The 12,148-nt window shown below is 38.9% G+C and overlaps 1 protein-coding gene and 1 long non-coding RNA gene across 3 annotated transcripts; one reads left to right on the top strand and one right to left on the bottom strand.

Moving 5' to 3' along the window:
• Positions 1-476: 476 nt before the first annotated feature.
• LOC139637232 (cornifelin homolog B-like) lies at positions 477-7,030 on the bottom strand. Its single transcript, XM_071505797.1, has 4 exons — positions 6,920-7,030; positions 2,494-2,545; positions 2,039-2,193; positions 477-732 (listed from the first exon to the last, which is right to left on the bottom strand). The coding sequence occupies exons 1-4, from the start codon at positions 7,028-7,030 to the stop codon at positions 610-612; spliced, it is 441 nt and encodes a 146-aa protein (XP_071361898.1). The 3' UTR covers positions 477-609.
• Positions 7,031-9,300: 2,270 nt separating this feature from the next.
• LOC139637559 (uncharacterized) lies at positions 9,301-11,747 on the top strand. 2 transcript variants are annotated; one of them, XR_011694620.1, is made up of 4 exons: positions 9,325-9,429; positions 9,938-10,057; positions 10,295-10,444; positions 10,983-11,747. It is a non-coding gene; the product is annotated as an uncharacterized lncRNA (long non-coding RNA). The 2 variants fall into 2 exon arrangements; XR_011694619.1 differs by lacking the exon at positions 9,938-10,057 and having other exon boundaries at positions 9,301-9,429.
• Positions 11,748-12,148: the final 401 nt, after the last annotated feature.

The following is a 12,148-nucleotide window of genomic DNA, read 5'->3' as shown; positions in this document are numbered from 1 at the left end:
GACCAGTATAAAGTGAGAAATGATGTGGGAAACTGCAAATTATCAGTCTGATCCCCTGTGACCCCACATGACCTCAAAGTCCGAGGCTGCTGGGTCATTGTGAGGAGTGTGGCTCCCTCTAAAGGGCCAAGTGTGTTTTACATTAATATTTAACATGAATTTCAAATCATTTAAGTTATTAAAGTCAGTGAGCCTTTTGTAATTTATGCATTTTTATATTTATATATTTAAGTATTAACACTTCTTTATGAATACAAAAAGAAATAAAAGCAAATTATAAACATTTTAATTTATTTTATTGACAGTGCATCTATAATTGATAAAAGCAAACTTGTTAAATACTTGTCAAAACAACCAAACAGATTAAACACAAATATTTAAAAAGCAAATAAGCAGCACTGTAAAGTACAGAAAAAGCAAGAATACATTTTAATTATATTAATTTACGCTCTCGCTCTGTATTTCTACGCAATTTTTTTATTCTGAAAGTAAGAATCTTAGCCTTTGGAAAAATAAAATGTTTCATGTAAAAAGTTAGTAGCACCGCCCGCAGATTGTGGTTTGTTGAAATATGTGGCAGCCCTGGTGGTGGTGATGAGTGAGGAGAGTTCACGAGGTTTTGGCGCTGACCAGAACAATCTGGTAGTTTCTCCTCCTCATCTCTCTGGACATCTGACACCAGGCGCAGGCGGTGCAGAAGGTCGCATACACACAGTCATTACACATGGTGCCCTGCAGACAAGAGACAGTGATGATGGTGAACGTGCACAATCTGATCGCAGTTACAGCCCCTTAAAGAAGAGCATATAAAGATGTTTCTGAGGGAGGGTATTCTGCAGCTTATCAATGACACAGAATTTAATTTTTGCATTTCACCTTAACCAAAAAAAATGATAATGTGATTTTTGCTGTGATCTGTACATAAGGATATTGATATATATATATATATATATATATATATATATATATATATATAGATAGATAGATAGATAGATAGATAGATAGATAGATAGATAGATAGATAATATTGCGAATAATTCTTCAGCCTTTGTTGTCATTGTTTTTCAAAGTGACATATAAGAGGTTTTTGTATAGACTGTAAATAAAGATGGATGTAGCCTCTGTGACATCACCAATAGGTTTCTGAGGAGCGGTTTTGAAGCTCAGAGTGAGGTGCTCTGCCGTCGCCATCTTGGCAGTGTCTGACTCCACCGATTGTTTGTGGTGAGCGCTCACCCACCTGTCACTCAAAGCGACACTGCTGTGAAGTTGGGCATTTTGAAGCCAGACTCTAGTTGTCATTTGAAGAACCAATCTGTGCAATATCCACAATCTGCTGCCACTGTTGTATATTTTTGTAAATATCTAATTGTATATGTTATTATGTTATTATCTCTTATTTATCTTTTTCTTAGGTAGGCTATCTGTTACCGACATTTGCAGCTTTTTCTCTTGCACTGTTCACTTTGCAGCTGTAATGCTGCAAATTTCCCCACCGAGGGACTAATAAAGGCTATCTTAATCTTAATCTTAATCTTAATCTTAACTGTAGTTTTAACACTTCGGTGTTGGCTTCACTTTTCAGCCCCAGAGGCTGCAGCTTTGGTTTCTGTGATGGTTCTTCTATGGTTACTGTTTGTTTTAGTCTTGGCCAACAACACCAAACGTGGACCCAAGAGCAGCGTGCCAGGAATAAGAAGCCATTGTCGAGAACGTGTTTGTTCAAATAATCAGTGCTACTGTTTTAGTGCTTTTGAAAATTTCACAGTTTTTTTTTTTTTTTTTAAGTGATTAAAGTGATCTTTTGATGGCAACTAAAGATTTTCTGTGGTTTCAACAACTGAAAGAAGATCTAGAGAAAAAAAAACAATACAAACAAATGAGAGAATGAACAGCTGAATATCAAATTACTGGGGCTTCACAATCACTATTGTCTGTGCTGAAAACATGACAAACTGGGCCTTTAAAGCTGCCACAGCTCCAGCCGTTCCACCCGCTCAGTCAAACAAACAAACAAACAACAAAAGTGCGTCCTTACCCTGATACCGTAACGCTGCCGCATGGAGACCCTCATGGACATGGTGATGGGCGGGATGCAGGAGTACGCATCCAGCAGGGGGAGACAGAGACACTCGCCATAGGCCTTGCTGGTTTTACAGGCAAAGCAGGGAAAGCACCAGAAAGCCAAACAGCCTGAAACCAGGAAATAAAATACACAGAAAGGCAACAAGTCTGAAAAATGCACAGTGACAGTCAGAGACAAAAGAACACACTGGGACTGAAGTAAGTGAATCACCTCATTTCTCAGTCTGACGTCTTTACTTAACATCATCAGTCAAGAAGTATTTGTGCTGTGCTGCGACCTCTGACCTTTTTCAAGTTCAGGTAAAACTATCTCTCTTGCATCAGATTTGTTGGTATAATTTTGATCAGAAATTCAAAAATGGTGATTTGTTCTGAGAAAGCAACCGAACATCTTCGTCAGACACTTACACTCAGGCACATCTTGACAACAGTCACATATCCCAGAGCCCCACTCTGGCGTCTAAAGCAGGAACCAGGATGAAGAGTTCATGTTAGACATGTTCATTAATGTCATGTGTGTAAGATATAAACACACACAAATGAATTGCAACAGCTAACTTAATAAGATAAGATAAGATAAGATAAGATAAAATCGCCTTTATTAGTCCCAGAGTGGGGAAACTTACAGTGTTACAGCAGCAAAGTGGCAGTGCAGAGACAAGAAAGCTGCAAAGAAACTGCAATAACAGATATTTAAGAAAGATAAATAATAAGAATATAATAATATACTAATTATATATAGTGTACAAAATTACATATTTACAAGTGAAATGATACTTCTGCTACAGCTTTGAAGCAAATAAAAATTTACTGTATTTTTTTAATGTAAGGGCTCCAATGGAAATGTAGTATATGTAAATAGGGTATAAAATACAAACATATATGTAAAAATTATATATGAAAGCTATTAGAAATTGGAACAATTTCTTAAATGGATATATATGTCAAGTCCATATAAATATCTATATTTATAAAACATAACATAAAGCCTGTTGATATATGTTGATAATATATCTATTAGAGTCCAAAAGTCTGAGACCACTTTCCCTGCATTGGAAGACAGACATGTTTAAAGTGAATGGGAAATTAATAATAAAAACATCTATAAGCAAAGAAATTTTATATGTATGTTGTTTTAATAAACTTGAACATAATTTAAACATATGGTTGCAACATCTTATACCAAGTCCAAATTCATCATTCATTATATATTTGTAATGTATGCTTACATATAAATTTTACTATTGGTACTTCATATATGTTATAAACCTATATTTTCATATATGTGATGATGATATATCCCCCTGCAGTGGACATATATAGCAACATCACTCTTGATAAAGGGACATATATATGTCATATATTACATTTCTGTATGGGTGAAAAAAAAACTTTTGAACAAAACACAGTTTTACAATTTTATAGTTTGTTCTGTAAGATGTGGCTTTAGAGCAGGAGGTTGATGATTAACTATCCTTTATAAAATGAGAAGACCACCATGTTGTGATCCACTAATGACTGAAGCCTGTATGCTGAAATGTATCAGCTTAAAATATAAATTCATAAACTGAAACTGAAGTATTTATCTTTTTTAGGGTTTGAAATACTCTAACAATTCTTAAGTTGTCATCACTTTAGCAAAGGACCCGATTCCCTCAGAGGAAACAAACCTTTCTTGCATTTGGTCAAACAAACATAATCAAAATGGAAATCCTGACTTTCCCCATAAAAAATGAGTTTGAAAATATAGTTAAAACAAACAATATTTAAAAAGTGTATTGTAAAAATATGAAACAGCCAATTTTGACCACCACAAGCAGACAGCCACAGCGCTGACACAAAGAGAATGAGCCATTGACAGATGACCAGATGAAACAGGCTGTTATCATGATTAAAATCATGGATTCCTCTAGGTTTGAAAATTGCTGGAAACATTTGGGATGATGTAAGTACACAACTCAACAAAACATATAACATAGGTCTAGTAGTTTTTAGACATTTGAATGTGGAAAAGTTACATATTATACCTTTAAAAAAAATCATAAAATTACAACATGACATGAGAAAAAATGTAAATTACAAAATCAAAACAGGTAAAAGATAAGAAAAAGAAAGTATGTCAATGTACCTGTCGTTGTCGCACCTGTGTGACTGTGAGATGAGAGAGCTCACTCGTCACTCGTCCTGTCACAGCTGATCTCCACACTGAGAAATTGTCATTTCTCAGTCAGTACAGAAATACCTGAACACAACAGGGCACCTGAGGGAACAAACCGGACAAACTGGTCCGTCCTGCGCTCCTCCAACAGTAATCAACTATTATTTATTGTAACCCAAGCGAGGATCAAAATGAGGGTGGGGCCATGACATGAATTTTTGTCAACCCCATGTCATGGTTTCATGTCCGTACTGTATGTGTCACCTGATACACAAATTTGTGGCTCTAAAGCTTCTGTTGCTTTGTTCAAATTACTGTTGGTTGAAGTCAGTTCACATCAGTCAATCATGACTGATGTTCAACTGTAAGAGCTTCTGTCACAGACTTTGTTTTCCTGAAACTATCTGAAAAGGCCCCATTTCTACCACGTGCTAACCTGTGATCTTTATCCTTTTACAGCCTATTGCAACGTTCTCGTTCATTTAATTCTGCCCACACTGTGACTGTGATTGTATCTTAATATGAATTCTAGCTAACAGGGGCTGGCAGATTCATCAAGGTGCATCATTGGATAATCGAAAAAACATAAACTGCTACTTTCACATGGGAATCAAACACCGTTCTCCTGTGTCATATTCATCCAAGCTAACCTCCTTCTCCCTTTGCTCCTGTCATAATTACGACGACCACGAGATGTTGCCTAGCAACAAAACCTAATAATATAATAATATAACCATAATAACCTGCTGCACAGACGACCTGTGGGCTTGTTTTTTTCCACGGGGACAGTTTTGATTGTACAGAGATATAAAACATTGCACTACTTTTGCTTTGACTATGTAATGATGACAGTCATTATTTACTCAAGCACAAGAGGTTTCAAACTTTTGTTCATTGTTCAACATTGGGTTTGGAAATCCAGAACAGCTACATTTCTCCTTTACTGTGTGCAGTACATAATAATGACGGGGATCAAACCTTTGATGTTCAGGTCGCACAAACAAGTAACTGAATAACTGAGCAGATGGAGTTGATGCAACAGGTGGTTTTGGGACAAAGACGTCACCTGTTTGTCCTCCTTTAGAAAATTTGGAGAGGAATCGCGAGTAAATAAACCTCTCCCATCCTTTAACAATCACTGTCAGGAAATCTTTTAATGAGGCACAACAGTGATTACAAGCAACAAACCACAGTAAAGGCTGAAGGCGTCTTGTGAATGTTAGAGAAAGAAGAGCATGGAGTGATGTTTTAAATAAAATTAATAGCAGACAAATGGTAATGAGTGGTGAGATACTTTGCTCTTTCCTTACCAACCATTTTTAGAGCTTGTAAAGATGCAGACTTGTTGCCTCCGTACTTTGAGAAATAAAAGAAGGACTCAACCAACTGGAAAAAACTGGGGTAGAGATTTGATTTGACAACAGACACTGAGCTGCCCTACCCTGACTTTCTGTTCAGCCAACAAAGAAAGTCAAATACCAGAGTGATTATATACAGTAGCACATTTAGTCTCGGCTACTCACCAGAACATTACCCGGAAATACTTGGAAACAACCCAAGAAGAGCTGAATCAATAGCGACTGGCCTTGGTACTTGAAGACCAACATCAGTGCAAAGTCCAGTTGCCCTCGATTCAACTTGTCTTGAAAAACCATGAACCGGATGACTCAGGTTCTTCACAGACCACACAGATCGTTTATATTCAAATTCTTTGAAATCTGATAGCTCTTACTTTTACTTTCACTACCTTCAGCAGATTCCTTCTCCTTGTCTATTGAATTCTTTTGCTATTCCTTACCTTTCTACTTCTTCTACATCTGTGTCTTTATGAATTTTGTAGCTTATTGTTGGGTTTTGTTAGAAAAAACATGGAATTTATCTTTTTCATTTGTTATTTATTTTTCATTTTGATTTTTAAAAGTGTGTGTATTCAATAAAAAAGGGGATGTTAAACCATTTATTGCTTTTTAACATATTAATCAGATACACGATCAGCAGTTAACATCTGTTTTGTCTTCATTTCACTCTTCACTCTCTGTCAGTTACTTTCTCTTTTGGTTGAGGATCTCAGAGCTGTGTTTACTGTGATCTGTAGTGATCATCAGCTCTGTCTTGCATAAGATAACATAAGATTAGATTTGCATAAAATGGAAACGTCTTTCACACCCTTGCAGCACGGTAAAAACATAAATACTTTACTTCATCTAGAACAGTGAATCCATTTTTCTAGGCAAGTGGGACCTTGAGTCCTCTACCAGATGGTAGTAGCTGGAATGCAGAGTGAAGGAAGTGGGTGGAGTCATCAGGAAAAGTAAGGTGTGGTGGGGACACAAAATCCTGGTGTGTTTATCTGTGAAAATGTGCTTGTGTTTACTCAAATAAAGGTAAATAGTGAGTTTGTTGGGGACTACTTTCAGCAGTGGATTAATACACATTCAGGGTCTCAGTGAGCATTTCCAGCAGCAGGGCGGTGTATGTGAGATTGATTCCAAGTAAAATACAGCCGCCATTTTCAATACAAAGAAAGAACATGGCTGAAATAGGTTTCTTCCGTAGGGTGGCTGGGCTCAGTCGTAGAGACCGGGTGAGGAGCTCGGACATCTGGAGGCAGCTCAAAGTAGAGTCGCTGCTCCGTCACGTTGCAAGGAGCCAGTTGAGGTGGTTCAGGCATCTAACTTGGATGCCTCCTGGGCGCCTTCCTTTGGAGGTTTTCCCAGGCATGTCCCACTGGAAAGAGACCACGGGTTGGACCCAGAACTCGCTGGGGGGGGGGATTACATATCCCATCTGGCCTAGGAATACCCTGGAGGAGCTGGAAAGCGTTGCTCAAGAGAGGGACGTTTGCTTAGCCTTCTGCCACCGCAACGCGTGCCAGATAATGAAGAAAGAACATGTCACGCAGAGCAACAGGGTGGCTCATTAATGTGTTTTAAATTTCCAACGAAGAGGAAAAAACTACATCTGGCTTTGGCTACACAGATGATACTTGTTAGTTGTTCTTTTCAAGGGCTTTGTTGACAGTAAGAAAAATACATTCTGCTTTATAACCAGCTCTATCCTTGAACGTGACAGTAGAGAGGCAGAAGGCTGCAGCTGTAGTGTAAAGTCAGGACTGTTGCCTGTGCTTCTGCAGCCTTCCCATTTCCTCTGACCCAGATTTATGACAACCATGACCCAGCACAAACCGCGCCACGCACTGTATGATCCAGCTCTCGTTTTTCTCCTGTGAACTTTGATCTAGAGAGCCTCATGAGTGGAGGGGGGGGGCACTGCTGTTCAGCATGTGAACAGCAGCTTTTAGAGGTCAATGATCACAGGATTTAGTGAAATCCTTAAATATTTGGAAAAAGTGGGGGGAGGAGGGGGGCTATATTGTAACAGTCTCGTGCACTTAACTTTTGAAACTTATTCATGCACGTGCCACAGAAATAATACCATGAAATGGCTAAAAAGTCGAGAAATTCACATGTTGTATTTTGGGACAATGTATTTCTGTTTTCATAGTCGAACAGTAAGCATACTGTACATTTCATTATGGATACAGATTCATTTTAAATTAAGCTTTATTTTATTTTACATTGCTTTAGTTCATTTCTGCAACATTTTTTAACTTTAAATTGATTCAGAAGAATTGAAAGTCTTAAGTCAAACAAGTGTTTTGGTTTTATTTTGACTATGACTTGTACAACAGACCTGGACCCCTCGTGATTTTCTTTTCTGCCTCAGGTAAAGCGTGAATCTCCTCATACAAGGGTTGTTGCACGTGGCCCATACTGAGCCGTACGTATAAGCAGTGATGTCCTGAACGCTGCTGCTTTATTGCAAGGACTGTTTTTCAATATGAGGTTCACACACACACCTCAAACCCAACCCTGGTGTCCAGTGGTCCCAGATAAACCTGCTGAACTCACAGAGCAAATGTCTGACCAGAGCAAACAGACAGCAGAGCAGCAGCCCTGCAGACTGAGGTTAACGGTCCAATTCCTGTCAACATCATGTCGATATTTTGCCTGAAAACCCAGAGAGGCTTCCCCCAGAGGGTTCAGCAGCCAAATGAGAGCAGAGAAAACACAATTTTAAGATTAATGTTAATGAAATGATGCCAAAAACTCTACTTATGAATGAATTTCCAACAGCAGATATGTTCTGAAAGAAACGGTACACTCCCGCAAGTCAATGCAGCAAAAAAGTTTTTAAGTAACTCATCTAAAACTTTCCAGAATATTCATGTTGAATAACCTGCTAAACTTTCACTGACCATGAATTTTATTTGTTTTTCCACAATAAATCTCAACCAGGTGATTATTAACACTTTTAAGGTTTCTGTTTAGGCAACTATATATGTATATCTGTATTTCTACCAGGCACAACATTAGCAACATTAGCATTTATTTGGAGTCTTGCCTATTATTCTCTTCTGTTTTATCGCCACTATCTCCTGGGGAAAATATCTGTCACTTTAGGTCCTTAAAGCTCCACCATGTTCACCAGCCAGTCACAGATTTGTTCTGTCTGCTGTCTGGAGCCGGGCAGGTAGCAGACAGAGGGTTTATCAGAGCTTTTTCTCTGAAAACAACTGCCTGCTGCTGCTGCTGCTGCTGCTGCTGCTGGAAAAAAATGCTCTCAGGCTGCAGAAGAAGTTCTCAATGTGCTATGGATTAAAGCTTAACAGCTGCTACTCGCATGTGAGCAAATACATCTCCATAACAACTGAGCAAACTCCATCTGGTAATGAATACCACACGATACGGCCTGATTACGCCTGAGAGCTTGGAAAAAACTGGTAAGATGACCTACAGTTGGGAATTTTCTGTTCCTTTTTTTTCCCACAGTTTTCAATGTACAATGCAACATGTACATGAAGTAGTCTGGACCTGTCCTTAGATAAAAAGGTATCATTTTATTTTGTTGTCCACCAATAAAATGAACAATCTTACTGCACTATTTAAAGTTTTTATTATTTGGCACAGTTTCTTATTTTTTAAACAACACTTCATCACCAGTTTCTATCAAAATGTAGGTCAAGTTCTGAATCGTACTCTGTACCAGTGAAGCTCATTTACATAGGGGCTGAAATAGAGCGAGAGAGAGAGCGAGAGAGAGAAAGAGAGAGAGGGGGTCTCATAGAGCAGTCAGTTTTGAGAGGAGGAAGAGGAGCGAAGAAGAGGATCTCACACTGAACTCTGGTATTTCCTGACTCTCCAGTTATTTCTTTGTGTAGTATTTATACATGTAGATAAACTGATTGACAGGAGCTGTTTGAGTCCTGCAAGACTTTTCAGAAATGTTAGCATGTGTTTATTGGCTGGACATTTGCACTGGTGATTATAACATATAATAAGTAAAATAGAATTTGTCCCATCATCTTTGATTCCTCCAACTTGCTGTTCTGTGCTTGGCAGGTTTCATATTAATTGCATGATTTTTTTTCGTTATAATAATGACGCACACAGTTTTAAGTTGGGGGTTGATGAGAGTGGTGAGCTGACAGCTGCTAAAAGCTAAATAAGCCTAATGAGTGAAATTAAACTCTTAGTGTCTTGATTTTATTTTGTCACTTAAAGGTTGGGAAAACCTTCCTCCACCCTGTCTCACAGCATCATTTATATTCTGCATACACTTGTTTCATTGAAGTTCTATGACGTTTACACTGAGTGAATCATTCAAATCTAAGTCTCCATGTTTTTTTTACAGCTGTACCAATCCAACAAATCGAAATATTTAGATGTCCTGCGCGTCATTTTATACACTTTTCCCCAAATTTGAGGCTTGAACAATTTTTTAACTGCACAGCATGAGTTCGTAACTGAGCAGGTCAGTGGTGTTTAAGAGAGTTTTTATTTTACATCATATTATACAGATTGTATTATTTAATAACTTTAGAGGGATGAGATACTTAGAGATAGATTTTTAACATCAAACCTCACAGTTTATTTTCGGTCTGAAGTCATAATATATTATATTATAATAATATAATATATAATAATGCATATATTTTTTTCTTTGTCCCCTTATTATTCATTTTTTCACATTCCTCCCCCACCACTGCAGCTGTGAGCCCTGGGTCTCCTCTCTCCGCTCTCCCACAGTGAAACTGACCAGGACGTCCTCGGTCATCTTGTCAGGGTCTCCACAGCCACAGGACTGATTTATTATTCACTCTTGTCCAAACCTCTTCGACAGCAGCTTCAGGAGCCGCAGGTTAGTTCAGCTTGATTGTTTCACTTGGCACTGATGCTTTCACCTCTGCATGTCTTCGCACTGGTCTCAGTTGTGGAGGCCGTTCATAGGAGCTCTGCCCCCCCCTGGTGGAGACTTTATGAACACATGAGGACTGTTTCTGCCGCCCCAGAGATGATTGCCTACTCTGCAGTTTCTTGTGATATGTTTAACCGAATTGTCTGCTGATGAATGAAAGGCAAACGTTTTTCAACAAGTTCACAACTATAAACAACTTTATATGTCAGTGTTGTGTTTCCACTACCAACTGTTTATTGCCATTTATTTAAATATTTATCTGAGAATGAGATTGTGACAAAAAATTATAGTAAAACCACAAAAGAAAAAAGATTAAAAAAAGTCTAAAAAGAAATACTTTTTTTTTATCCTGTTATTTTTTCACAATCTCTCAGACTTTGTGACCTTTTGTGGAGGCCCTGACCCTGAGGTCCAGAACGACTGAGCTGATCTCCTGATATCATTTCCTCTAATCTAACCTGCTTTAAAATGTGATTTACAGGTGTTTCAAAGCAACTGAAGATTTTCTACCTCAGACCAGGTGTTCCTGTAGACAAGACTCGAGCAAACAGGGGAATGAAGGGCAGCAGTGAGCCAGAGACTGTGCCTCCTAGGATGTTGGCCATGCCTGAGCCTAAGCTGCACAGCCAGACAGACTCTTTCCTCACAGCGGCTCGGCTTCTCCGCAGAGCATGGATGGAGGACGAGAACAAAACAGGGCAGCAGTTTTCCAATCAACCCAGTCTGACCAGATCAGGTGGACCTCAGGGTCCGAACCGTGACGAGACTTCCCTGAAGGACCCCTGGAGCAGATGGGTTTGTGCCGTGACCGGCGGGAAGACAGCTGAGGACAGAGAGGCAGACTCTGAAGAAAAGACAGCTGAAGTGAAACAGACATCTGATGGGACGTTCTCAGCTCACAGACAGACGGAAAGACAGAAAGACATTGTGATCGTCTGGAGGTCCGGCTGTCGCACCACATGCAGACAGCCCAGGAGATTTAAAGCCCCGATCCTGCCAGTCATTGCTGAGATGTAGACTAGTTTTACTAGTGCCACAATGGCTTAAAGGCGAGTGTATTTTAAAAACCACAACATGGTTAAAACACCTGGTTACACTTCTTTGTTACAATAAGGGCACTAGAATCCAGCCTGGACGCTGATGGCACGAACACTAAATACTCTTGTTGTGATTATATGATTGAACGGACAGTGTGTGTGATGTGCTGATACTGATTTTGTTCTGTTCATTAAAATGTTAGAAAATCTCCAGTTTTCCACAGCCTTTCATGCCATTTTTCATCCCCTTCTACTCATTCATACTTTCAGGTAGAAGCTCAATTTGAGAGTCAGAACTTTCCTTCACAGTGAACAGGTTTTGGAGGCAAATTTACTCAGATTTAGCAACAAAAATCCCCAAGAGAGGAGAGGAGCCTGACTCCTGTGAGCTCACTCTGTACACGTGCATCTAAACTTTCATTTATCACTCAAATACCTGTTAACACAGTGATTGTTGAGTGACTCTAAGTGTTGCAAAATGAGGACAACAAAGGCGTTTACAAGTTGTTCCACCTGCATTTATTCAGATTTGTTATTCTGAGTTTACTGTGTGTGCAGTCACCATTAGAAGTGATCAAACACACGTCAACCTTATATCATTTTTTACACA

This window comes from Trachinotus anak, unplaced genomic scaffold (genome assembly GCF_046630095.1).
Source record: "Trachinotus anak isolate AG129_WGS33_773 ecotype Australia unplaced genomic scaffold, CSIRO_AGI_Tana_v1 ptg000020l, whole genome shotgun sequence".
Classification (NCBI taxonomy): Eukaryota; Metazoa; Chordata; class Actinopteri; order Carangiformes; family Carangidae; genus Trachinotus; species Trachinotus anak.
This window is presented reverse-complemented; position numbering and strand designations above follow the sequence as displayed.